Source organism: Mucor mucedo (assembly GCF_025094135.1).
Source record: "Mucor mucedo strain NRRL 3635 chromosome Unknown EV154scaffold_143, whole genome shotgun sequence".
Classification (NCBI taxonomy): Eukaryota; Fungi; Mucoromycota; class Mucoromycetes; order Mucorales; family Mucoraceae; genus Mucor; species Mucor mucedo.
In genome coordinates, this window is record NW_026252427.1 from 10,054 (window position 1) to 34,929 (window position 24,876).

General features: G+C 38.1%; 8 protein-coding genes across 8 annotated transcripts; 6 read left to right on the forward strand and 2 right to left on the reverse strand.

Moving 5' to 3' along the window:
* Positions 1-1,146: 1,146 nt before the first annotated feature.
* On the forward strand, positions 1,147-3,500 carry EV154DRAFT_525566 (uncharacterized protein). The gene has a single exon (XM_051603291.1). It carries the CDS (start codon positions 1,193-1,195, stop codon positions 3,146-3,148), a length of 1,956 nt encoding a protein of 651 aa, XP_051452531.1. The 5' UTR covers positions 1,147-1,192; the 3' UTR covers positions 3,149-3,500.
* Positions 3,501-5,075: 1,575 nt separating this feature from the next.
* Positions 5,076-5,597, forward strand: EV154DRAFT_525569 (acyl-CoA-binding protein). Its single transcript, XM_051603292.1, has 4 exons — positions 5,076-5,112; positions 5,168-5,282; positions 5,335-5,394; positions 5,467-5,597. Exons 1-4 carry the CDS (start codon positions 5,101-5,103, stop codon positions 5,535-5,537), a joined length of 258 nt encoding a protein of 85 aa, XP_051452532.1. The 5' UTR covers positions 5,076-5,100; the 3' UTR covers positions 5,538-5,597.
* EV154DRAFT_525572 (uncharacterized protein) lies at positions 5,598-7,800 on the forward strand. Its single transcript, XM_051603293.1, has 12 exons — positions 5,598-5,710; positions 5,770-5,795; positions 5,854-5,962; positions 6,024-6,099; positions 6,166-6,278; positions 6,336-6,481; positions 6,534-6,611; positions 6,664-6,769; positions 6,842-6,908; positions 6,961-7,031; positions 7,090-7,575; positions 7,634-7,800. Exons 1-12 carry the CDS (start codon positions 5,616-5,618, stop codon positions 7,662-7,664), a joined length of 1,404 nt encoding a protein of 467 aa, XP_051452533.1. The 5' UTR covers positions 5,598-5,615; the 3' UTR covers positions 7,665-7,800.
* On the forward strand, positions 7,762-9,313 carry EV154DRAFT_525574 (uncharacterized protein). The gene is made up of 3 exons (XM_051603294.1): positions 7,762-8,007; positions 8,083-8,534; positions 8,602-9,313. Exons 1-3 carry the CDS (start codon positions 7,835-7,837, stop codon positions 9,165-9,167), a joined length of 1,191 nt encoding a protein of 396 aa, XP_051452534.1. The 5' UTR covers positions 7,762-7,834; the 3' UTR covers positions 9,168-9,313.
* A 6-nt stretch (positions 9,314-9,319) lies between these two features.
* EV154DRAFT_62654 (hexokinase-domain-containing protein) lies at positions 9,320-11,036 on the forward strand. Its single transcript, XM_051607695.1, has 3 exons — positions 9,320-9,711; positions 9,764-10,848; positions 10,909-11,036. Exons 1-3 carry the CDS (start codon positions 9,471-9,473, stop codon positions 10,975-10,977), a joined length of 1,395 nt encoding a protein of 464 aa, XP_051452535.1. The 5' UTR covers positions 9,320-9,470; the 3' UTR covers positions 10,978-11,036.
* Positions 11,037-11,046: 10 nt separating this feature from the next.
* Positions 11,047-21,988, reverse strand: EV154DRAFT_606576 (uncharacterized protein). The gene is made up of 11 exons (XM_051607552.1): positions 21,764-21,988; positions 21,555-21,704; positions 21,013-21,493; positions 20,735-20,952; positions 20,375-20,679; positions 19,789-20,296; positions 19,291-19,736; positions 18,534-19,232; positions 17,683-18,471; positions 17,383-17,625; positions 11,047-17,316 (listed from the first exon to the last, which is right to left on the reverse strand). Exons 1-11 carry the CDS (start codon positions 21,966-21,968, stop codon positions 11,089-11,091), a joined length of 10,272 nt encoding a protein of 3,423 aa, XP_051452536.1. The 5' UTR covers positions 21,969-21,988; the 3' UTR covers positions 11,047-11,088.
* Positions 21,989-22,368: 380 nt separating this feature from the next.
* EV154DRAFT_576961 (Aldehyde/histidinol dehydrogenase) lies at positions 22,369-24,142 on the forward strand (the record flags this gene model as incomplete). The annotated part of the gene is made up of 6 exons (XM_051606512.1): positions 22,369-22,401; positions 22,459-22,546; positions 22,606-22,980; positions 23,040-23,278; positions 23,333-24,010; positions 24,080-24,142. 6 exons carry the CDS (start codon positions 22,369-22,371, stop codon positions 24,140-24,142), a joined length of 1,476 nt encoding a protein of 491 aa, XP_051452537.1.
* A 6-nt stretch (positions 24,143-24,148) lies between these two features.
* Positions 24,149-24,718, reverse strand: EV154DRAFT_525582 (uncharacterized protein). The gene has a single exon (XM_051603295.1). The coding sequence runs from the start codon at positions 24,622-24,624 to the stop codon at positions 24,229-24,231; it is 396 nt and encodes a 131-aa protein (XP_051452538.1). The 5' UTR covers positions 24,625-24,718; the 3' UTR covers positions 24,149-24,228.
* Positions 24,719-24,876: the final 158 nt, after the last annotated feature.

Here is a 24,876-nt window from a genome sequence, read left to right on the forward strand (position 1 = left end):
AAGCCTGCTGGTAGGAATCGAATTCAAATTGATACATTTGAAATGAATCTCAAACGGGGGAGAGGTACCAACACAACCTTGAGGTAATTTCAAGATGCCTTAATAATGAACGGTAGTAAAACAGACGGAAGTCGAATCTCTTGATACCACACCGGGCGCATCTGAAAGACGATCAAGACTATTGGTTTTGGCGATGATAAACGTGGTTTTTTTGAAATCAAGGAAAAATCATGACCTAACAAAAGATACATTAATCGATATACAGCCTCTGGAGTTTTGAGTTTATAATTTTTGATGCCATATATTCTCCGGGAAAAAAGATTGATCATTGCTGTTGTATCAAGTTCCAATTGTTCTGGCAAACCATGTTTTATGTGCTTGTGGATAATCAAAGTTTACAGTAAGTATCACTCCCCTGACTACGGCTGGTAAACGGATTTCTTTGAAGACTGATCCCCCCTCATTATTTTCGTTGTTTTCCGGAAGATATAAAAACTTGAGCCGAACTGCATAGCTAAAGAAAACGGATAGTCAGTAAAACTAGTATGTGCTACAATTCGCGGTGCATTTGAGTTACAAACGGATATCTTACAAAGGAAAAGATGTATTGTCAGCCCTGGCCATTTGACTTATTGGTTTAGTGAGGTTGCTTTTAAAAACAACTTTCCTAGCTTTTAGGCAAGAAACCCCTCTTCCAAATATCTTTCTCAAGCTGATTCTTCAATCGAAACACTAGCGGACCTACTATTGGTGATGGTTGTTAAGTCGTTAACGGAATATATATACAAAACATGAGTTAAAATCTACTTAATGCCTTTTCAACGTTCTCACCAATTTAAGAATATAAAACATCGCGTTCTTATCTGCGACCACAAAATTATATGTCAAAAGCATGTCGTATTACATTAATGGTTGAATAGACATACAATTATCTGAATTTTATCGTAATCCTATGAACTCCGAATCTCAATCAAGCCACTTCCCATTTTCGTATGAAGACCGCAGCACTCTCACTTACTAACGCGTATACCTATCACATTTGCAGTATACAAAGTATCCTATTTTATTATTTTAACTTTCTATTTAAATACCGAACGTAGCCATAAAACCAAGAAGTCTTTTTTTTTCTTTTTTCTTTTTTCTTTAATTAAATTCTAAATTTTTACCTGGTCGTGTATATTTTCACTGCAACATGTTTATCCTTAATATCCCCGCAGAAATTCGTAATTTAATTATACAACAATCTGAAAACTACCTCCAATCTGCCCTTGTTTGTAAAGAGTGGACCGAGCATGCACTTGAATGTCTTTACAAGAACTTGGTGTTGGATGGTTATGATATAGGCGTCATAAAACGATTGCTGAGACTAAATGAGGAAGAACGTGAGGCTTATTTTAAAAATTGCAGTTTGGTCAAAAAGATCAAGATTCACCAAGATTGTCTGCGCCGTACTCATGTCACACAACTCGAAGGAGGTTCTGGATCTTTGTCAAACAAGTTTGATATGCCTGAATTAATACTGTTTTTAGAGTATTTCCAGAAACTTACCACCCTAGATTTAACGTACAGTCGTTATTGTAGAGAGTACTTTCGCTTTATTTGTGATGCAGATACAAGTAATTGCTTGAAAGGGATACACGCTATCATTGGAAACCCTAATTGTTTCAACTTTTCAATGTGTTACAAATTTCGAGAAACCATTACGGCGCTTAGTATTCGTTACAAGGACTGGACAGACGAAAAATTGGGACATCCTCTTACTGTTTTAGCTCAATTTAAAAACCTAACAGAACTAAAAATGCACAACACTTCAGATCCCTTTTTGACGCCATTGGATATTCATGCAGTTTTACCACATTTGATTTCATTCCATTTCAACAGCAGATATGATATCTCTTATTTAAAAGTTAGAAAGTGGTTACAAAATACGACCAACTACAGTCAGTTGGACAATTTGAAAAACTTCAGCCTGAAGGCTCCTACAATTCCACTATGTTATATTCAGTTTATTTCGGATCATCTTTCCAAGCAAGTCAAAACGATGAATATTAATATTTCTGGTATCGATTTCTTTAACTGGATTGACGATGTTGGGATGAACAATGCCTTAAGTTTTGCTAAAAGCTTTTGTGGCCTCAAGGAGTCTGGTTTTAAAATTGGGTTTGATTACAAGCACTCAGCCAGAAACCGAGAGCAACTTAACAACAGGTCTAATTTGGACAACTTTTACAAGCTTTTAAATGGTTTTAAAGGGGGAAGAAGTACTCCATGTTGTATAGATCTTAGCGAGAGCTTATTATCATATGATTCGATGTACTGTCGCAAGGATGGTGTTATTATTTCAGAATGTAGACTAAAGTTAGACGACTACTGCTTACAAGAAGAATCGATTAGAGAACATATGCCTAGCATTAGTTTGGGGTATATGCCTAGTTCAACGGTAGGACCAGCACTGCTGAATCGAATCAAATTATATATGCCTGATCATAATTCGGAGTACATTTCGAGATTTGCAAAATATGCCTTATCTAGTTGTCCTCAACTTGAAAATATTGTATTAACGTTTGACTATTCGACACACAGCTCATTACATATATCCAACACTATTTACACGGATCAGTTTAAATCCCAAAATCATGTTCTATCAAGTACAAAAAGCAACCTAACGCATGTCAGAACCTCAAATTTTATTATATCTGATCATCTAATGTGCTTGCTAATTATGTATTTGCCCGACATCAAAGAGTTTGTATATTGCGCAAACTCAAATTATGCGGAGTCTCATATGCAGGACATTCAATTAGATTTTACAGCATTTAAAAACTTGGAGAAAATTTACTTTAACGATTTGTACCTGACAGGGGGGGAAACAGACTATTTATTTGTTCAATTAAAGTACGGTACATGCGAGAATTATTATTATAAAACCAAAGAAAATCCGACTGCCTTAAAACCAGCTACACTGAAACTACTCCAAGAATGCCAGAGTAATGAAACATTAAATACACGTTTACTCCATATCAAATATAACAAGAATGCTGGATTAGTACTGTACTGTGGTGATTATGGTGCATATGCCAACTTTGTAAATGGTGAACTTGTTGATAGTATCATCGTTAATACAGATATGGCTGCATGTTGTTTATGAAACGTATATGGACTTGTATTATTCCCTGTCCAAATGTGGAAGAGGGTGGTCCGCTTTTTAAAGCACCGTTTTGTTTTTATTTTCCCAAAAAATAAAAAACCCCAATAAATTCCCGAAAAAAGCACAAAGGAATTAAACTTTGGGTGTATTCTACTTGTAAGAATTGTCAGATTACCACTGAGGCACTCTTACTTGGCAGAACCAGTTATTTTAAGTGTATTCCAAATATTGCGTCCGTGTGCGCATGGTTGGCAGACTAACACATCAACAAAAAAAAAAAAAATCTATTTTTAAACACAATGGACGCATTACTTATACAAATAAAAAGGCCTAGTTATTAAAAGCAACGTGCTGTAATATCGCATTCATCATATTCCTATATTTTGTCTGTGAGTCTAAAAGAGAATGTGTAAAAGTGGGATCAAATCATTGTTGTCAAAATGTTTGACAAACAAAGAAATATGAGCGTGTAACCCCAACTATTTTATTATGTGATGCTTAAAAAGAGAAATGTGGATATATGTATAATGTGATTGTGTTTTTTATCTGTAAAACTTGGCTTGTTGGTTTTCATAAGCATACTGCTGCCACCGGAGACTTGCATCTTGATGTTCCTGTAAATGAATGAGATCTACCCCGTGTTTAGACGATACTTCATAATAGGGTTGTAGCGTGTCATTGTTGTCCTCGTAATCAGACGCAGAATCGCTATCGTCGTTTTGTATTATAAGGATAGGTTCATTATGATGATTAAAGATTAGTTTGACGTTGATGACTGGAGCTTTATGATTTGACATTTAAGAGTGTTGAAAACAAGAGGAAGAGAAAAGGAAATAATAATAATAATAATAAAATTTGTTTCTTTATGAAAGGTTGGCATTAAAAAAGAAGGGGGCACAAATTCATGTTTTGGTAATAAATTAATTGGGACTTTTATTTGCATAATTTGTCAAATATAGTCATACACCAAAATCATCTAAATCAGTGTGAATTACCATTTTCACAACACATACGTAACCAAGGCGCCTCTTTTATATCGATTTCATCATTAAAATACGGCGGAAACACTCTCACACCCTCCTTCTTTCCATTCAATTTTTCATTTATAGAAAGCACCAAGTCTAGGAAAAGGTACATGAATGCTGAAGTATTATGTTATTGCTTCCTAAAAGCCAAAAATCTGTTAGTAGTTACCTAAATGAATACATATTTTTTTATATCTAATTTCCTTATTTTAATCTAAGGTGCGTTCAGGTTTTTGTGAGTTATGAACGGTCTTACGGGTGTAATGTATGTTGAAACTTTAGCATACAGCTTAAAGTAGTATGACTAGCTTAAAAAAATACGTTGATCCGGACATTACCGGATCTGGTATAATGGCTCACTATTGACGTAAGCAGGTCGAAGGTTTTTTGGAATGAAGGCATGGCAAAACTATACGTTCGTTACCTTTTTTTTTAGTGAGGCTAAATTACCTAGGAAGAGTAGATTAGTGTGAAACTGATTTGCACAGCTTTTTAGAATATACTAATAGAAAAAAAAAACCTCTTAGAATATGACTTTATCTCCTGGCTGTTGTGGGAGTCTTGTATCGCAATTCTTATATATCAGAATTCTTATCCCAAGCTACAAAACATAGCATCAAGAATCTTTAAATCTTATAAATTAAGTGACCTTCGACTTGACGAAATTAAAAAAATATCGACACCAACTCGCGAATTTCGAGAATGTATGAGCGTAAACAAGTTACCATAGACGGTGATGATGTACCATAACACCATCAAATTCTAAGGATGCTAGGGAACCTGAAGAGGCAGTCTTATGAAAAGAAGTAAACATTTTGCATAAGGCTATTGGGTGTGAGGGGGGGGCACACAAAAACATTTAAATTCCGGGTATTTGAGATGCTGCGGGGTATCCAGCAAAAAGGAAATTGTTCTCATCTATAAAACATGCCATCTCCTGTAAGACATGTTAAAACTATACAGGCAGATTAGAAGACTTAATTGTTATTTGTAGGCATTCATTAAAGCCTCGGAGGGAGTGCGTGAATTGACGAGCAAACCATCAAACGATGACCTTTTAAAGCTGTACGGGTTATTCAAGCAAGCTACTTTAGGTGACAACGAGACCAGTAAGCTTCCGAATGAAATAGAATGAATTTTATGAATACTAAAACAATACAGCTGAGCCAACGTTTGATCTGAAAGCCCGTTTTAAGTGGATGGCATGGGCAGACCTTCAGGGTACTCATTATATTGATTAAGGTTTTAGGAGGGAGGGGGTATTTAAATATTTTTTTTTTTTTCTGTATGTAGGCATGATCCCCGTTGAAGCTGAGACCCAATACATTGCTTTGGTTCAAGAACTCAAGGCCAAGCACCAATAGATATCATATTAAATAAAGTCACGGTTTTTCTATTTTTAACTCTTTTTTTCTTTCTCTCTTTTTTTCTTAAAACTCATCATGTCAAAAGACGTTCGAGAATTAGTTCAAACGCTTGAAACCACAAAGATTGATGAGGAAGCTTCAACACATGAAACAAACGATTCGGTACAAACGTAACGTATATTACACTTTTATCAGTACCCAAGTTGCTCATTACCCTTTTATATAATAGTGATGTCGCTCAAAGCGCCAAGAAAGGTATATACGGATACAGATAATCGAATGGTCATCGTACTGATATAAGTTGTCTCGATAGATAATACGACCAATCAATTTCAAGCGGATATGCCAACATTTGACTTTCATCGATTCCTAGAGCAATTGAAACAACCTAGTGCAGCACTGATTGCTCGTTACATAAAGGGGTAAACAGAAATAGAAGGATGTCACAAGAAAAACCTTATTTAATCATTCAATTTTTTTTAGTTTTATTGCTGCTTTTCATCGAAGAGAAGTTTGGACAGTCAATGAACAAATCAAATTTATTCAGGATTTCTTAAATGTAAGTTGTTCTTAGTAGAAATGGGTAAAAAAATAAAAGCATTGAATGAGTTTTTTTTTTTGACAGTTTACATACATAAAAATGAGAGATTGTGATGTTTGGAGAGACGTTAGTGAAAAGGAGTTTGAAAATGCCAAGGAAGGCATGGAGAAATTAGTGATGAATCGACTGTTTAATGTGTAAGTTTAGTTGGTCCATCAACAAGAAGTGTATACTAAAGCGAGACACGAGTGTAGCACATTTTCACCAAGTACAATGGATGATAAGGAGAAGGACGAGATTTTACATCATAAGATCAATATCTTTCGATGGATCCGAGAAGAGCATCTCGATATACCCGTAACGAAGGATAATGATTCTTTTCTCGTCTTTGCTGAATCTGGTAAGCTGTACATGTTATACAAATGAATGGAGTGGCTAACAACTTGAATTAGAATTGCTCAAGATGAATAACTATAAGGCACCGAGGGATAAACTAATTTGTATATTAAATTGCTGCAAGGTTATTTTTGGTAAGAAAAATTCAGAAAAGGAGAAAAAGATATTAAATTCATCAAAATATAGGATTAATGAAGCATATGGAAGGAGATGAGGGTGCCGATGTATTTTTACCCATGTTGATCTATGTAGTTATTCGTGCTAATCCTCCTCGATTAATATCCAATGTTCAGTATGTACCCTGATATATGACTATGTATCACACGTTTATAGCTTTTATAACTTAAAATATCTCCATGTCTAGATATATTTCACGGTTCAGAAATCCTGACCTCCTCCGGTCTGAAGCAGGTTATTACTTGACCAACCTAGTAAGTTTTAATTGTTTCATAAATCTGGAAAGTCGCAACTTATACACCTTAGATGGGTGCAATAGAGTTCATTGAAACGATGGATGTGAATTCACTCTCTGTCACACAAGAAGAGTTTGAAGCGTAAAGTGTAATAAGAAAGCAGAATACTACTGATTGAGCTGACATTTATGTATCATAGGAACATTGAAAAAACAATGGGAGAATTAGATGAGGAACAACCCAAGATAATAGCAGCGGATAAAAAAAAGGTCAGTTATGAAAATGCCGTGCATCCTTCGCATGTGAAGCGAGCACAAAAGGAGCAACCGCTGCTCGATCTGAAGACAGATATCGCACAAAAATCCATGAATTTTGTGGAACGCTTCTTTTCCGACAGCGCCAATAGTAGCGACAATGAGCAATCGAGTTCAAAACGAAACATTAAGCATGAGTTTGTGCCAGAGGATCCGTCTTCATTAGCACAAGAATTGCCCATTCCTGCTAATTTAGAGGCACCGTTGCCTCCGTTACCTGCTATAGAAAATCAATTGGATAATGATCAGTCTCGTAAAGAGTTTGATGAACACTTGAGTACAATCGTGTCCATGTTTCCTAATATTGAACCAGGTGTGTGTTTCATGATTCTGCAAGCCAGTGAAGGAAGACTACCAGAGACCATTGAGAGGTGAGTGTTCTTTTTTTACGTAGATACAACCGGAAGCTAATTCTCTCTCAATGAATAGCTTATTGGACATGTCAAATGAACAACAATAAAAATAAAAAGTGTACATAAAAGCACATGCGTGTCCTTTATCCCTATGAAAAAAGTGTGGAGGGTCGGACATTGATTCCGAATCATATTTAAAACGGCTTTTTTCTTTTTTTTATCTTTTTCTGCTTCTTGTTCCTGTAGTATTATTATTTATAAAAAGAAAAAAAAGAAAATGATGATGTCGACAGGTGCAGCTGGTGAAATGAATAATATACATAGGATTCCAAGTGAACAAAAGAACGCATTTTATTCTTTTCTTCAATCACTTGCTACTTTTACTGGAGATATCTCTGCTTTAACATGTCCTACTTTCTTACTTGCACCCAAATCAATTACTGAATACTCGTAAGTATAGATTTTATTCACTGAACGAAATAAGAAAAAAAAAAAAGTTTTTTGTGTTGAAATTTTTTATTAAAGAGACTATTGGGCAGCACAACCGGAACTCTTCGCAGCCATCCCTCAAAGTGATAACGAAGTTAAGAGACTCTTGGCATTCATTAAATGGTTCATCAGTTATTTGAACGCAGCCTATATAAGACGTGTTCCTAAAGGACAATGGGAAAAGAAACCTCTCAACCCTGCTTTAGGTGAACAATGGTTCATGACCTGGTGCGATGTGGATAATTGCGGAGAAACTGAAGTTTTATGTGAACAAGTCTCGCATCATCCACCAGTCACAGGCTTTTATATTAAAAATCAAAAGGCCGGTGTTGTCTTGAATGGTTATTCAGGTCAAAGTACTCGTATATCAAATGCTACACTTGTTTGTGATCAAACAGGCCATGAAGTCGTTACTCTCAAATCTCGTAATGATGAAACCTATCTTTTTACAAGCCCTTCGCTTACAGTGCGCGGTATTTGGTACGCAGGTAAAGTAAAAAGAATCCATTTGTTGTTACTCATGCGAGGGGGATAATTAATAATATTTGATTACAGCACCGTATGTAGAGCTTATTGGTACAACATGCATTCAAGCATCTACTGGTTACTATGCTTTTATTGAATACTCTTCTCGTGGTTGGATATCAGGTGAAAAGAATCATTTTCGATGCGTGATTCGAAAGAATGACGGAGATCCCAAGGAGATCTTGTATCGCATTGAAGGACAATGGAGTGGAAAATCTACCATTACCGATTACACAACAAAGTTGACAGAACCCTTTTTAGATGTGAATATGTTGGAACCTGCAAAAGCAAAAGTAAAGCCTTTGCAAGATATGGGTGAGATGGAAACCAGGCGTATTTGGCAAAAAGTGTCTGAAGCCATTCGTAATAACGATATGGTACTGGCTGGTACAGAAAAAAGTGTGATTGAAAACCAAAAGAGAGCTGAACAAAAGGAGCGGGAAGATAAAGGTCTCAAATGGGAACCTCAGTATTTTAAATGGGTCGATAACGAACCTCAAGTTGATAAATTACGAAAAATGCTAAGTCAGGTTGTGAAATATAAAGATGATGCAACAAACAGAAATGGAAATTGGGTATTTAAAGGTGAACTTTAATCTTTCTTTCTATCTATCTTTTCTCACTGCATCCCTCAACATCCTCATATCTTATCTGTATACACACTACACAACCAATCACAATTAACCCTAATTTCTTATACTCACTTACAAAGGCTAATAAAAAAAAAAGACTTTCCCTTTGATCCCCCCCTCCTCCTCCTCCAAACAAACAAATTCATTTTAACACGACATGTTTCAGCGCTGAGTTTTTCTTTTTATTAATCCCGCGTTCACAACATTTCTATTTGACTCGGTTTATTTTAATTCTCTCTCTTCTATCGCTCTTTCACTTAACAAAATATGATTGCTGCTAACCTTGTAGCCGACGATAAAGCTAAAAAAGAAGCTATCCAGGACCTGGAGTCCAAATTCGACTTGAGCACTGATCAGCTTCGAAAACTTTCCTTGTTATTGCAAAATGAAATGAAGTCTGGCCTCAAAAAATGTGATATCGAATGTAATGTTCCTATGCTTCCCTCATGGATTTTTAGTCACCCAACCGGTCAAGAGCAGGGTGAATACATTGGACTAGATTTAAGTGGTAAGAAAAATAAGTAATTTACACCTTTAAAAAAAAACTAATGTATATAAAGGTTCCAATATTCGTGTATACTTGGTTACTTTGCATGGTCAAGGCCGCATCACCACACGTCAATTAAAATACGCTGTCAGGAATAATTTAAAGCATGGTCCTATTGGTAACCTAATTGATTTTATGGCAGAATGTGTGGATTCTTTCTTGACGTTTGTCAATAAGGGTGACTCTCGCAATCCTCTTTATATGGGCTTATGTATTGCTTTCCCACTACGACAATCTGCTATAAACAACGCCTACGTACTTCAATGGACAAAGGATTTTACTATTACAGGTGCTGATAACAAGAACATTGTTGAATTATTACAGACCGCACTTCGAAAACGTGATATTCCAGTTATTATCAAAGCGGCAGTAAACGGAGCTGCTGGTTCTCTTTTAGCACATTCTTATCGTAGTTTGGATACGCTACTCTCGTGCACGGTCAGTTCCGGCACTAATGCAGCTTACTGGGAAAAACTCGAAAATGTGGGCAAGCTTAAGAATAAAGTGCAAAGTGAGGAGAAAACCGAAATGATTGTCACTACCGAATGGGGAGGATTTGGCGATACTAAATCAGAAACTATCCCACATACATTCTATGATATCCGTGTTAACCGACAATCTGTAAACCCTGGTGTACATGTATTTGAAAAAATGGTGGCTGGCCTTTATCTCGGTGAAATCGTGCGTCTGATCTTGGTAGATTTGACTGACCGTCGTCTTCTTTTTGATGCCCAGTACTCGGCCGAAATGAACACTGCCTACCAATTTGAATCCACTTATATGAGTGCGATAGAAAGTGACGAAACACCAGAATTAGAAAGCACCAAACATTTATTAGAAAATGTCATGAATCTAGAATCCACCACATTAACTGACCGCCAAATGGTCAAGCGAATCTGTGAAATGGTGGGTAAACGTGCTGCTCGCTTAATTGCGGCAGGTATGAGTGCTATTATCTCAAAGAGAAATGCGTTGGAAGTAGGCCTGAGTATCAGTGTAGAAGGCACTATCTATGAATTCTATCCTAATTTCCCCGACCGTGTTAATACGGCACTGCAAGAGTTATACGGTGAAAATTTCGAGAGGATCAACATTGGTGTAAGTCTAACTACATAAAAAAAACAGAACTAAAAAACAGGAACTAATAACTGTTCGTAGATTACACGCGATGGTAATGGTATAGGTGCAGCGTTAGCAGCCATGATTGCTACTACGAAATCTGCATAATTTTAGCGTGAAAATAAATAAAGTCGTCATGCACTGATTTTATCATTTAAAGACAGCTCGGCAGATATTTTTTTTTTTAGTAGCAATTTTTTTTTATTATTATTATCATTATTATTGTACATCGTTTTGGTCAGCTTGAGACTCTAAAACGTTCCATATCACTTTAACCAACTGATCTAGATGCAAGGTAATATTTTCGTGAACAAGTCCTGGAATTCTTTCTCTTTTGAGACCGAGCCATTCCACAGGGGGTGTAGCATCTCCCATAACCTGCAACTGAGGGTCAAAGTTTACAGAATTAATGGATGTATACACATATTTTTCAACAATAGGAACGGGTTCTTTAGGCACCGATGTATCCACTGTAGTTACAGTTAAGCTTGACTCAGCTCTTTTCGTGGTGGGTGTATCAGGGACCATGGACGACTTGCGACTAAAAGAAATGCCCCCGTCTTCTGCATCGTCAAAAGCGCTAGAAACACTTATTGGTGTATTTGGCTCATTGGAATCCATAGCACTGTTCTCTAACGCACGCGACAGCTGAATATTAAACATGTTGATCATTTCTTGTAAATACTTGATAAGACCCAAATTGAGTGAGACACTGACACGACCCGCAAATACCGCCTTAAATTCATGCGCGATGCGCCTTTCTAATTGTGTAGATTCCATCGAGATTTCTGTACCAGGGATACCAAATATTGACGTTCCACCAAGGTTTTTCGGTTTGGAGGCGATGGGAGGCAACGGTGCACTATAGAGTAACATGAGCTCTTTACCTGGCACGTTTTTGGCTAGAGCGGCACTTGTTAGTGTAATCACAAGCTTGCGATGCACACCTAATTCATTGCGTGGTAACTCCTCTAAGGCAATCCTAAAGTGATGAGCACGGATGTCGACATTATCTGAATCTTGGAACTGACTAGGATAAATCACCAATTCTACCGCTTTAATACATAAGGAAACATGACTACGCACAGATGATTTCTCATAGAGATTTTTATGTTCGTCTTTGTTCTTAAAAGGTACGACGATCTCAGGTTCACTCTCGGACCGAATCCCTGCTTCTGCCTTCTTCTTTTGAAGCAACTCTTCAAACTTTTGAACCATGGTAATAATTACAGGCACTGTCTTGATGGAAAGTCGGGCAATCAATGCCTCTAAATTAATCGATACTTGTAAATCATATTGATTTCCCATACTCTTTTGTAGATTCACATTGAATTCCAACGACTGCTGAATGGCATCTAGAATATGTTGATATTCGTATTCAAATATGGCTTTAAATCCATCAGATCGTACACATATAGATGATTTTTCTTGTTGGTTATCCACGGATTGATCCACACGTACTTGAACCACTGTACGTTCGAAGACGGCAGTACCCGATAGTCTGCCTTCGGAACCTACCTTGATGGTATCTAAGGTTAAGCTCATGCCTTTGGACTCGTTGGGTACATGATGAAGCTGGAACGCAGCGTTTTCGGGCACCAAACTAATCTTACCGATACTTTGTCCCATATCCACAGAGAATTGTATTTTTTGCATACGAATGGCAACATGTTTAGAGAAGGGTGCTGGAGACGATGTCATAGCTTGGTTCACACTATTCGTTGGATCAGGTGAGTCTGTGATCACACTTAATGAAGGAGATGATTTCAACGCATGTCCGGCTGACTTGGTATCAACGTCCGAGACAATAGGCTGGTCAAACCAGCATGAGTTGAGAATCAATAAATCTTGTAAATGTCGCATATTAATATCCCCCATGATATTTGGCAGTTCAATAATGATAGAAATATCGTCGTTGGAGTCACCACCTTCACGTTGAGAGGTCAGCATTGCATTAAATAAGATGCGATCTAAACGGACATGAAGACATGCTTCAGGAGAGAAATGATGCTTTACCACCGCCGTAATCTCACGCACGGAACCTACACAGCTCATAGTACGAGATGTTGTGTCATTGGAGAACGCATTCATTAAAAATTCACTTTCTTCCCAACCAAGAGAGCATAGGACCTTAGAACTTGGTTGGCAGCTCAAGTCGAGTTGAGTTTTAGACAGACGTAAAAAGAGGGAGGCGTTCAAGTTGGATTCGATTTCGGCCCCTGTCTCTCGTACAGCTTTGCGTTCACTTGTTTGCTGGATACCTACTTTAAGACCCGTAATAACTTCACGCAAAAATTGGACAAGTGCAGGGTGTAATGTATTTTTGCTCTCTCTAATTAAAATATCAGCATGGAATCGCTTGGGTGCATCCGCCACAGAAGCATGCGCACCTAAGGGTGTTTGATACGTAAGCCATGCGCTAAGACCTGGAAGATCGACAGTAGCCATATTTCCATCCGTGGTTTTCGGATCAAACCCTGTACGTATACGTAACGACTTTGCTCTCTTCTTATATCTCTGAGCGTCTCCCGAATGTCGCTTAGGATACATTCGAATAGTACCGCTATCACAAATAAATTTACAGTCCATATCCAGATGCACAACTTCAGATGTACTGGGAGACTCCAAAACAGGTGTATTTGGTTTAGCTGATGCGGCCTTGAAATTTGTTTTGGCCGTAAATTTCTCCACACGATCCATACTCTTTACATAAATGATGCTTAGGGTATTGATATAATCTGCAATCGTGCCGTCAACATCCACTTCAAACCCACGGACCTGGGCATCGATTTTGACAGACTGTAGGGGTTTTACGTTGGCAGCAGAGACATTGCAAGAGATACAAGGAAGACTGACTTGATTCATACGAGGATGATTGTCTGCCACAAAATGTTCAGCTTTGTCTTGATCAAATCTTTTCACAAACTGTAATGCAATATTCTCCAGTTGCAATGCACCTTTCTCTATATTCTTTGACATGAACTCAATCGATGTTACTGAGAGTAGTAGTGCACTAACCCCTCTGGACGCTTCCGACGCTTGTGGCATCTCAGATAAATCACCTAAAGGAATTGCAACACCCAACCGACGCACACGCAAACAAATAATTTTCCCTTCCAGGAGCGATTGTGTTTCTTCTTGGAGCACTTTAGGCCATTCGTTCTTGATTGAGATGGATTGTACAATACGTTTTGTATTGGCTGAAAGCTGATCGATCTCATCCTTTTTGATAAGTTTCTTTTTGCGTAGTTCTGCATCGTAGTAAATGTACATTTCTGCAAGTTTGCCCAGGGCAATAGGCTGCATGACCGTTTGAATTTTAGCAAAATCAATAAACAGTGTGTCAAAGTCCTTATCATGACTATGGGTGTGTGTACCCTTGGTACAATCTGTATCCGTACATGCCTGTGAATAGTTTTGAACGCTGAAATCTACCAAGATATAAGCCAAACAATTCGGTCTGTATATCTCATCCTCGAGCAAGGTATCATTATCATGTGCCATTGTATTGTGATCCAATGAAAGCGAAAAGTTACGTGCCTGAAGTTTCCACGTAAGTTGGTCCGATGCATCTTCCCCGTCATTGGAAATAGATGCTTCTAGCACGTTGGAGCGAAACATACCTATTGCAGAGGGACTGGCTGCAGATACACGTAGACCATCTAAAGATATATCAATTGTGTACTTGAAAACACTCTTGCCCACTGAAGGAAGCTCGACTGTTTCCGTGGTGGGGGCTACAGTTGAGGTTTTTCTCGGTTTTGTATAGGACAGAACTTCGACTAGTTCACTTACTTCATTGCCCAACAAAGACTGTGCAGTTAAAAGAGAATCGATCAAGCTGACATCCAGAGACATAGAAATCAAATCGACAGAGATCATGGATTTTAATTTTAGTTGGCTGACACCCTTGACAATCTCAGTACGAAGAGAGCCTGTACTACGGATACCAGGTATGCTAAACGAACTTTTCTCAGCTACTCGATTTGTTTTATTCTTTTTGGCATCTCTTGTGATCAGATGAATCACTTGTTCGGATAATTGAAAGGTATACATGTGCACAGGGAAAGATTTTTGGTGAGTTTCATTGACCATAACAAAAAAATCAAGTATACGATATTCGACACTGAGCGAAGGGAGTAAATCTGATCGAACTAAAAACTCGTTGAGCAAAAACTGAAGTTTGATATCCAATTTCTTGGATGTCGGAATAGCAGGTGTTGAATTTCTAGAGATAATAGAGGGTGCAACAGATAAGACGTCTCCTCGTTGCTCTTCCCATTCTTTTACAAGGTTCTGAAACATAAAATGATATCGTCTGCCTTGTTCTGCTTGCCATGATTCGATGAATCCATACAATCGCAATAAACTTTGAGGAGCTTGGATATGAAACTTGTGGATATTGGAAAATACATTCAATACACTTTTACTAGTACTTATGTCGGACTTCCCGTGCTTTTTAGAAACCTTCGTAATTTGGGAAATATTCGCATTCACATTGGCTTTTTCCAATAAGATGGCTAGCAACGTACTGTAACTGGTGCTGTTGTTTCTTTGTACACCTTCCTTAAATTTAATATCAATGGTATTGATACCCCCTGCTGCTTCCAGGATAAGACGAGGCTCGGCTTGAGCATTTTTTCGTGATGCACGATTTGAACTACGTTTACCAGACCCCGTGTCTGAATCCCCACGATCGTGAGCTGGTAGCTGAAGTGGCGCTAACTTAGGGTTCGAGAACAATGCAGATCCTTGTATACCGGATAAAATGGAGTCCATACGAAGCTCCTGGGCATGCGCTATCATCTGAACACTGTCTAAACTTACTAAAGCTTGAGCGACCACATCGACTTTACTTAAAAGCGTGTCAAAATTAAAGTCTAGGTTTTCCTGTTTCGATGAACCAATGTCTCTAGCATGAATGGTTGTGCAGGAATCATTATTTTCTGTGGATAAGTTGTTGTTTCCGTGAGAGAGACTACGTAATTTAGCTGAAAAGACTCGTTGTACGAGCAGCATATGTCTTGCGAAAGCCAAAATGATGGGATTAGCAGAAAGTTTGACATCACCTATGCTGATCTTTGTGACTATATCCAAGTAACCGTCCAACATGGCTACAGATCGACGTGCTCCATCAACACTGCTGCTGCCACCACCTTCGGGTACAGCTGGGATGGAAGAAGCGTTAAACAGACATTCAAGTAAGAATTCAAAGGGTCCAATCAAAAGACTGTTTTCCTCTTTATAAATGTCTGCTGTCTCCTCTTCATAAATTGTGAATTTGAATTCGCCAAATCGAAGCTTTGCAAAGTTAGCTGATGATATCAGAAATTTAACTACTTCATCAGTCATGTTTTTATCTACAACACCAGTTTCGGTTGATTTTTGCTTGAATGGTAAAGTGAAAAGACGACTGTGAGAGATATCACAATTGCCAATCTCCCAACTACGCCAACGAGAAAAGGTCCTCACCACATTTTCAAACATTTGGTCCGAGTTGATATTTTGTAGAGATCCTCCTGAAGTAAGTCTGTACTGGAGTTGTTCGCGTTTGGATAGTGGCATGGAACGTAAGCAATGACGCATACGAGCCAGTAGTTTCCAGCCGACATCATTTCTAAAGTTACGAGAACCCAATCGTAGCATGGTCGTTGGGGTGGTCAAGAAAATAGGATCACCTAGCACACCAGTAGTGATTGAGAAATCAGCTATTTCATTAATGAAAACCTGGACTTGTTTGGCACGCTGATCTTGGAAGCCTTCGAGGATACCCTTCAAATCATCAACAAAGACAAGCCAAGTATAAATAGCACCCACAAGAATCTCGACTGACTCAGTTATGATGACAATATCAATGCTTTTTGTGTTCATCTCTGCATAATTGGGTGTTCTTGCTCCTAACCATTTAAAACTGAATCCCTTAACGGCAAGATCCAACATTACGAGCTCATCCACTAATGTACTATCATCCTCCTCTCCGTTGGAATATATATTCTTATTTCTGAGGGATTTGTGTGGGATGCCAAACGCCATCGATTGTCGCTCATGCTGCTTTGAGATATATTGCACAGTTGATCCAACGTCACCCACATCAATATGGACGCGTGATTCTTGAAGGACCATATTAGACTCGACTACTTTTTTCTTCTTTTCGTCGAATGCGTAGTCTTCAAATTTGACGCTACCGATCATTCTAAAGTTATTCAGAAATATATCGGCAGAACACAAAATGTTGTCTTGGATATTATATTGCGTTTTAACATAGTTTTCACCGTTATTGTAAGAGGTTAAATCATCAGGAATAGTGACATTTTGGATAAAATGAAGATAGGCTTGTGGTAAAATGACAGCAAATCGAGTACATATATATTGGTCAGTTAAGTAGCGAGTAAGTTGGCCGATATATTCCACTTGAAGAGCATCTAACATGGTTTCGAGATCCCAATCCTAAAAAATAAGGTCAGATTGTTTTTGTTTTGTAAAAAAAAAATAAACGTTCTTAGTAGAACTTACATCTTTGATAATTTCTTCGGCTAATTCTTGAACGATTTTAACAAGAATGGGCGTTACCAAGATAATAACAGGTCGTGTGGCCTCAATCACTGTCGTCGCAACCACTTCATTTCCTTTCCCATTACTGGTCTCTTTTCTTTCCATGTCTTCATTCTCATACTCCTCATTATCCTCTCCTGAAAAGTAATCTGTAGTTGTATCTTTGTCAGGTGCATAAACTGGTCTACATTTCTCTTCATAATCCTATTGTAATACGTCAGCAACGAAAAAAGATACTTAAACACATGACATGTGCCTTACCTTCTCAGGGATAAAATTTGGTCCTGACGGGGGAATATATGAATGAAAGAAACTGCCGTGATGGTTAAATTCAGAGTTTGCGCGACTCACTTTGTATCGACGCAGATAATCGCTATACGGGATGGAAGGAGGGATGGCCGACGTTAAATTGTTTTCCTCTGCATCATGTCTCTCATGTAGCTCTCGTTGATCCTCAAGACGCTGCTCGTTGGAAGAAGAAGCATCGCTGGTGTACCCGCTGCACGAATTGGACTCTATGGAATAGTCATCAGGGATAAAGTTTCTATCCTCATCATCTGAACCCTTTGCTGTGTAAAAAGAATCATTGTCTCTGGAAATGGAGCTTCGGAGGGATTGCTTTTCTTCTTCTGGAATGTACTCTGTGTTCTCCTCTTCAGATTCACTAAAGATACCTTCGGATGAATGGAGACTAGTCAAACTTACTGGGTTACTATACCCTCTGTATCTACCTGAAGGCGTATCTGGGGAATAACTATTATGAAGTACTGACTTATCCTCAACACGGCCAAACATAAATGGCCTAAACGGCGGTGCATACAACACGCCTACGTGATGTCCATTGGTTGACCGCAAAGATGATTGAGAATGTTGCGATACAGTGTCTTCATCCTCGTAAAGTCGAATGCAACGTCGAGTTAGATAATCTTGAGATCGGATAAAACTTTGTTGCTCGTGGCGTGATTTTTTCCAAGTAGCTGTGTGTCTAAATACCGTGATGTTTAATCCTAGATCTACTCTTGCTACCTCCACCCATGAATACTCGTTTTCCTGTATTTGAAAAAAAAAATCAACACAAAATATAAAGTATGGATGTGCATACGTGTAATTACCTCAATATGCCTATCGCCGCGTGCTTGATCTGGATTTGCAAGACACCTTGTTAAAATAGCAGGAATTTTAATGCTGATTCTCTGACTGTATTTGGCATTGATTAAATTATCAAATTCAAGTAATACGCCTTCCTTCAAACAAATATTGGTGGCACTATTTAAGCTCATCAGACAAACATCTACCTCCTGTATGTATAGCTTCATAAAGGTCACATCTGGTAGGTCATTGGACTCCATTTCTTGCGGGACTGCATTGTCCTCATCAATCAAATTGTACGCGAAAGATTGGCCAAAACATGCGAGGCCCAACAAAAAGGAGGGTTTGATTTCGCCCGAGATTCGACCAATATCAAATTCCCATTGACAGACATAGGTAGCGCATTCAGGAAGAGGGCCAAATAAACGATGACTGGTGACATTGAGACCATCGATGTAAACATAATTTTTGGGATCACGGGCATTTTTAATACGGAAAAATCCTTGTTTGGATTGAGGGTTAGGGTTACTGTCCCTGCTGAGGGTAATTGGACTAAAATTGATGTACATATCCATATAGACATCCAGATTTCTTAGCTCGACTTGAAGTTCTTGGAATTCGAATTGAGAGTATCTGGAACACTCGTATAGGTTTTCGGGCAATAATAAAACGCCATCTTGAAGTTCGACTAATACATATGCCTCAAATGGATCCACCACAGGCTAATTATACAAGCATTGTTAACTACATTGACCCAAGTCCCTTATTTACTTTCCTTACCTTTGAGTCGGCTTGTTTCTTCTTTTGCTCTATCCATTCCTGATGATTACTTCGATGTCTTCGATACTCATCGATGGTTGAAAAATTATTCCATGCACCAAAGAAATTATCCTTGAGTAAAAACAAATAACGAATCAATGTTCCAAATAGTTTAACCGTAGCTCCATTGATCTTGATATGAAGATTGCATGATTCAATATGACGTAATATATCCACCGAGCTATAAAACTCGTACGAACCATCGACTGTTAAGGTGACTGCTACTGCTGCATGTGCATCATCTTCACGCATAAAAGCATTCAGTGTATGCGATGTCTGAAGTGATAGTCCGGCTGTACAATGGTCAGCGCTGACGAAAAATTTAATGGCGGTTGTGTCAGATTGAAATTCTGTAAATGGCAGAATTACGTCGACAGATAACCGATGAGTTTGAATTTTCAAAAACGCTAAAATAGAATGAGTTCACTAGAATCATTTATGAAACCTGAATTACGTTACCATTGTCTTCGATTGAATTAGGGTTGTTGATGACATTATGCTCATTTACGCAAAGATAGATGGTAGGGTTTTCTAGTACACATTCTAGCTTGTAATCAATCGGAGTGAAATGTAGTAAGTCTGCAGGTGGTGTTGAGCCCCAGTCTTTGACAAGATCCTGAATTAAGAAGATGTGGTCACGTAATAAGAAGATCGTAGGCCTCTTTGGTACAATGTTGACGAGCCATTTACGATAACCATTCCATTGCAAGGGGGAAGGCATTTTAATTCCAATCTCAATTCGATTGGATTGGATAAAGGAAGCATAATTTACACTTGTCGTAATATCCAAGTCCTTTATCACAACATCTAACGTCATTTCACTACCATTGGGACCGACAACAAATGGAGTAACTATTTTCACAAAGGATCCTTCACCAACCTTAACATTTAACCAGCCATAAGGTCTGGAATAATAGCCATCCGATGCGATATCTATATCTGACGATCCCGAAGCATATTTCCAATCCTAATCGAAAGTTTTTTTTTTTTGGTTTGTTTACACATATGCAAAAAAAGCAGTAAAGAGAATGTGTGTTTGTGTTACCTTTGATTTTTCACGTGTCGGCACCCTTATTTTACCATCATTCAAAAACTCAATATACGTCTCGAATGCAGTTGGTATCCTAGACTGTCCAGGTTTTAACCTCTGTGTTGGTATATTGTTACGATGTGCATTAGGAAAAAAGTAGTCTTGAATAGCAGACCGTTGTCTATCGGTCCAAGGACCATAATGCGTTGCAGCGTCACGCACTGAGATACGAATACCCCATTCTGGTGGCAAGCCACCATTACCTACATCAATGCCTATGCCAGGAAAAATATCGGATGCTTCGGGTGTCGGTACAGGACCTTCCCAGTCATTTGAGTCACACAAAGTACACAATGATTATAAAAAAAAAATTACCAGCATAATCTTGGTAATAAGTCAATATCATTTCTTTGCATTCGATTACATTTATCACTCTGGCATATTCTTCATGATATGTAATGCTTTCTGAATCTGAAGTAGAGTTTGATCGACCTTCCCTCATAATGCCACGCATATGATACATTTTACCATATTCTCTAGAGTGCTTGGATGGGTGTAAGAATCGAAAGGGTCTCAATAAACCAGCCCAGAAGCTAAAAAAAAAAAGGCCGAATGTGAATAACACGGGCCAAAGAAAAATAAAATTGTATTACCCTGCTCTGGGTAATGGGTGTATCACCGTTTCGGCAAACTCATCCACCTTAGTAAAATCCATGTTATCCTTCATACTGATTTGGGGTTTGATCAAGACGAGATCAAACACAGATTTATAGAAATCCATAGCTGATCTTGATTTAGTAATGCTGTAGATGCCATCCGCTTTTGACACTTGCCATACGAGCATTGACTTTAATTCTGTGTTTCCAATCATTACAGCACCCGTTGTACACTCGAACTGGAACGGCATCAATCTTTCCATCAAAGAATTATCAACATGTATCGGGGTTTGACTTTCGGGATCCAGGGTTCCGCGAACCTCTTCTGATGATGTTTCCTCACTCGATGTTGTCGATGTTGTGGTGGAGAGACCAAGCACGTCCTTCATTTTTTCGTAAGCGGGTGTATTATTATATACAAAATATTCTAGTCCTTCCATGCTGCATGCTATTCTACAAGGTAAATCTTTTGTTTTACCTTTTTTACTATTCCGTTAGCTATTAAATCAGTAACAGGTTTTCAGATATAAATCACATACCGGTTTTATCATCCTCAGATTTTCGAACATTTGTTAGCCAATACCTGAAATCAATATGTCCTTTGACAATTGAAACGGATTGGTTCGTTGACAAGTATCGCAAGTTTTTGAATAGAATTCGGCCTCCGAGCAAAGAAACTCGAATAGAATCTATGATAAAGAATGCTTTAACAAGAGGGAAATGGAGCAGTCCAAGTATATTGTTTTACCAACTTCAAGGTACGCATTGTATGTTCTCCATGTGTATTGATTGACAAGAAACGTCAAGACTTGTCCAAGTACTCGATTGAAATAAAACAAGAAAAAGATGACCACCACAATAACCACAATGCAGTAAACAACAAATAGCCAAAAGTCATTTACAGACTGAATGTTCATTTCTGCAGACACGGCTGCTGCATTTACAAAAAACATTACTTTTTAAGAAATAAAATTAAAAAAAAAAAAAAAAAAGGAACAAAGAAACCAAAATTCAAAATTAAAAGCATGTTAAATTTAAAGTCACAATAAAATTTGCCAAAATGGTGTATGTTCTCGTCTCATGACAACAACAATATCTTGTGATTGTTTAAAGCGATCACCCTTATTTGATCATTTTTCATGCAAAAATAAAAAATAAAAAAATGAATTATTTTTTTACCGCCTGAAAAAAAAAAAAAAAAAAAAAAAATGTGACTAACGTTTTAAATTGCTGTCATGACAACGTAATTCAATGATTTAGTGCATTTACGTCAAAATATAAAAGGGCCCACACTTTTGTTACAAACGTCTTATCTTCATTATATTTTCCAAATTATAATTTATATATTACAACATGTCAGACATCAAATTCGTTTCCGTTCCCAAGGTAAATTGGGCAAATTCGCAGGATTTTTTATAACGATGTACTTATTCTTTCAAGTAGCTCTCCAACCCTGAGCTCTTAAAGCAAAAGGCCTTCATCGACAACGAATGGGTTGACTCATCTAGCGGACAAACTTTCGATGTTCAAGGTAAGAATGTAGTAAAGCATGTTTGATCAAGTAATATAACTGACACTTTGAATCTATAGATCCTGCCACAGGCGAAATCATTGGTAATGCACCCGACTGTACAAAGGAAGACACTGTCAAGGCTATCAAGGCAGCCGAAAAAGCCTTAGAAACCTGGTCCCAAACCACCGCTAAAGAACGTCATGACTACCTAATCAAATTGCATCAAACTATTATGGCAAACCAAGAAGACCTCGGTATCATCATCACAAGAGAAAACGGAAAGATCCTCGAAGAAGCAAAAGGAGAAGTCGAATACGGATCTTCCTTCTTTGAATGGTTTGCTGAAGAAGCTGTCCGTAGTAACGGCACTACCTTGCCCCAGATCTATCCTACACAACGTACTGTCACAATCACTCAACCCGTTGGTGTTGTCAGTATCGTTTGTCCATGGAGTAAGCTGATAATAAAACATTACTCTTTTGGATTTGATAACTAATTAAATGATTTGTAGATTTCCCAATGGCTATGATTGCTCGTAAAGTAGGTGCTGCATTTGCTGCTGGTTGTACTGTTATCATCAAGCCTGCTTCTGAAACACCCTATTCTGCCTTGGCCGTGTGTGAAATTGCAAAGAAAATCGGTATCCCTGCTGGTGTCATCAATGTGGTTACTACACACGAAAATGTCAAGGATGTTGGATTAGAATTAGCTTCTAACCCTATTGTTCGAAAGATTTCATTTACAGGCTCAGTAAGTCTCAAGTTTTTTCACTAAAAAAAATTAATTCTAAACTCCATTCCATAGACCGGCACTGGTAAACTGTTAATGTCTCAAGCATCTGACACCATGAAGAAGGTATCTATGGAACTTGGCGGCAATGCAGCCTTTATTGTGTTTGATGATGCGGATATCGACGCAGCGGTGGAAGGTGCTATCCCCTGTAAATTCAAGGGAACCGGTCAAACATGTATCTGTGCCAATCGTTTCTACATCCATAAGAGTGTTTATGATGAATTTGCCACTAAATTAACAAAGAAGATCTCTGAACTCAAGATTGGTCATGGTTTTGATAAAGAAGCTACACACGGACCCTTGATTAATGATGCCGCCATCGAAAAGATTACTAAGCACGTCAAGGATGCTGTTGAAAAAGGTGCACAAATCAAGATTGGTGGTAAACAAGTCGGCGACCATTTCTTCCAGCCCACTTTACTCACTGGTATGACTGATGATATGGTGATTACTACAGATGAAACATTTGGTCCTATTGCCGCGTTATATAGCTTTGAAGATGAAAAAGATGTCATCAAGAGAGCTAATGCTACCCCCTTTGGTCTTGCCGGTTATTTCTATTCGCGTGATATTGGTAGAGTCTGGCGCGTAGCCGAAAAGATCCAAACTGGAATGGTCGGTGTTAATACTCCATTCATCAATGACTGCTATGCTCCCTTTGGCGGTATCAAGGAAAGTGGATTAGGCATCGTACGTATACATTTTGTAATTATTTTACTGCAAGAAATAACATTTCTAACTCATATTTCTTCATTGTAGGAGGGATCTCACTTGGGACTTGATGATTATATTGTTAACAAAACCATTCATATGGGACTCTAAATAAAATAAATTTTTATATGTAATACTTTATTGAATATATTATGATACAGGAAGTCTATTCAGTCTCTTAGTTGTTGTTTGTTTGTTTATCTCTTCTTCTTCTTATCAGCAGCCTTCTTGACAGTTCCACCACTAGCAGCCACCTTCTTCATGGTTGCAGAGAGTGCCTCGTCAGACTCAATCCAAGAAATATCTCCCAAATCCAAATCACCGAAACGCTTTTGGAACTTGGTCAATTGTTCACTTTCGTCATTCACACCTTCCTTCAACATGGAGGGGTTCCAAAGAGGGTGGTTACGAGTATCTTTTGTTAAACGAATTTGAGCACGAGTAGGTGAAGTTGTTCTGACAGTATAAGTGGCACCATTACTCAAAACAATGGTTTGAAGAAACTTTTCGGGTTTCGCGCTTGTCAAATTAGACGCATTTCTGGTTTGAACAAGTTGTGTTGCTAATCGGCTCGTCTTGCTGATTCTAAGCATTTTTTTTTTTAGTTGTAAAAAAAAGAAGGGCTTGCACACCCAGGTTCCTTGGGATAATCCAAAATGGAAATAAACAAGTCACGTTTTGTTTTTTGCTCCCTTTGTGTGAGCGCCCATGCAAGAAGAGACTCCGCCTGTCATATCTTTTTTTGTTCTTTTCTTTTTATATTATTATGCTTAGATATAGACATGTATTGCAAAGACATTATAGACCTTGTTTAAATAGACTTTTTGTTACGAAGGCTACGCTAT

Coding starts and splice junctions, on each gene's coding strand:
- EV154DRAFT_525566 (XM_051603291.1), top strand. CDS start 1,193: ATGTTTATCCTTAATATCCCCGCAGAAATTCGTAATTTAATTATACAA.
- EV154DRAFT_525569 (XM_051603292.1), top strand. Junction 5,283..5,334: donor TTTAGGTGACAACGAGACCA/GTAAGCTTCCGA, acceptor AAAACAATACAG/CTGAGCCAACGTTTGATCTG. Junction 5,395..5,466: donor GGCATGGGCAGACCTTCAGG/GTACTCATTATA, acceptor TTCTGTATGTAG/GCATGATCCCCGTTGAAGCT.
- EV154DRAFT_525572 (XM_051603293.1), top strand. CDS start 5,616: ATGTCAAAAGACGTTCGAGAATTAGTTCAAACGCTTGAAACCACAAAG. Junction 6,100..6,165: donor TTATTCAGGATTTCTTAAAT/GTAAGTTGTTCT, acceptor TTTTTTTGACAG/TTTACATACATAAAAATGAG. Junction 6,770..6,841: donor CGATTAATATCCAATGTTCA/GTATGTACCCTG, acceptor CTCCATGTCTAG/ATATATTTCACGGTTCAGAA.
- EV154DRAFT_525574 (XM_051603294.1), top strand. CDS start 7,835: ATGATGATGTCGACAGGTGCAGCTGGTGAAATGAATAATATACATAGG. Junction 8,008..8,082: donor AAATCAATTACTGAATACTC/GTAAGTATAGAT, acceptor TTTTTATTAAAG/AGACTATTGGGCAGCACAAC. Junction 8,535..8,601: donor GCGCGGTATTTGGTACGCAG/GTAAAGTAAAAA, acceptor ATTTGATTACAG/CACCGTATGTAGAGCTTATT.
- EV154DRAFT_62654 (XM_051607695.1), top strand. CDS start 9,471: ATGATTGCTGCTAACCTTGTAGCCGACGATAAAGCTAAAAAAGAAGCT. Junction 9,712..9,763: donor CATTGGACTAGATTTAAGTG/GTAAGAAAAATA, acceptor ATGTATATAAAG/GTTCCAATATTCGTGTATAC. Junction 10,849..10,908: donor TCGAGAGGATCAACATTGGT/GTAAGTCTAACT, acceptor AACTGTTCGTAG/ATTACACGCGATGGTAATGG.
- EV154DRAFT_606576 (XM_051607552.1), bottom strand. CDS start 21,968: ATGTTTTTTGTAAATGCAGCAGCCGTGTCTGCAGAAATGAACATTCAG. Junction 20,953..21,012: donor CACCCATTACCCAGAGCAGG/GTAATACAATTT, acceptor TTTTTTTTTTAG/CTTCTGGGCTGGTTTATTGA. Junction 18,472..18,533: donor GCGGCGATAGGCATATTGAG/GTAATTACACGT, acceptor TTTCAAATACAG/GAAAACGAGTATTCATGGGT.
- EV154DRAFT_525582 (XM_051603295.1), bottom strand. CDS start 24,624: ATGCTTAGAATCAGCAAGACGAGCCGATTAGCAACACAACTTGTTCAA.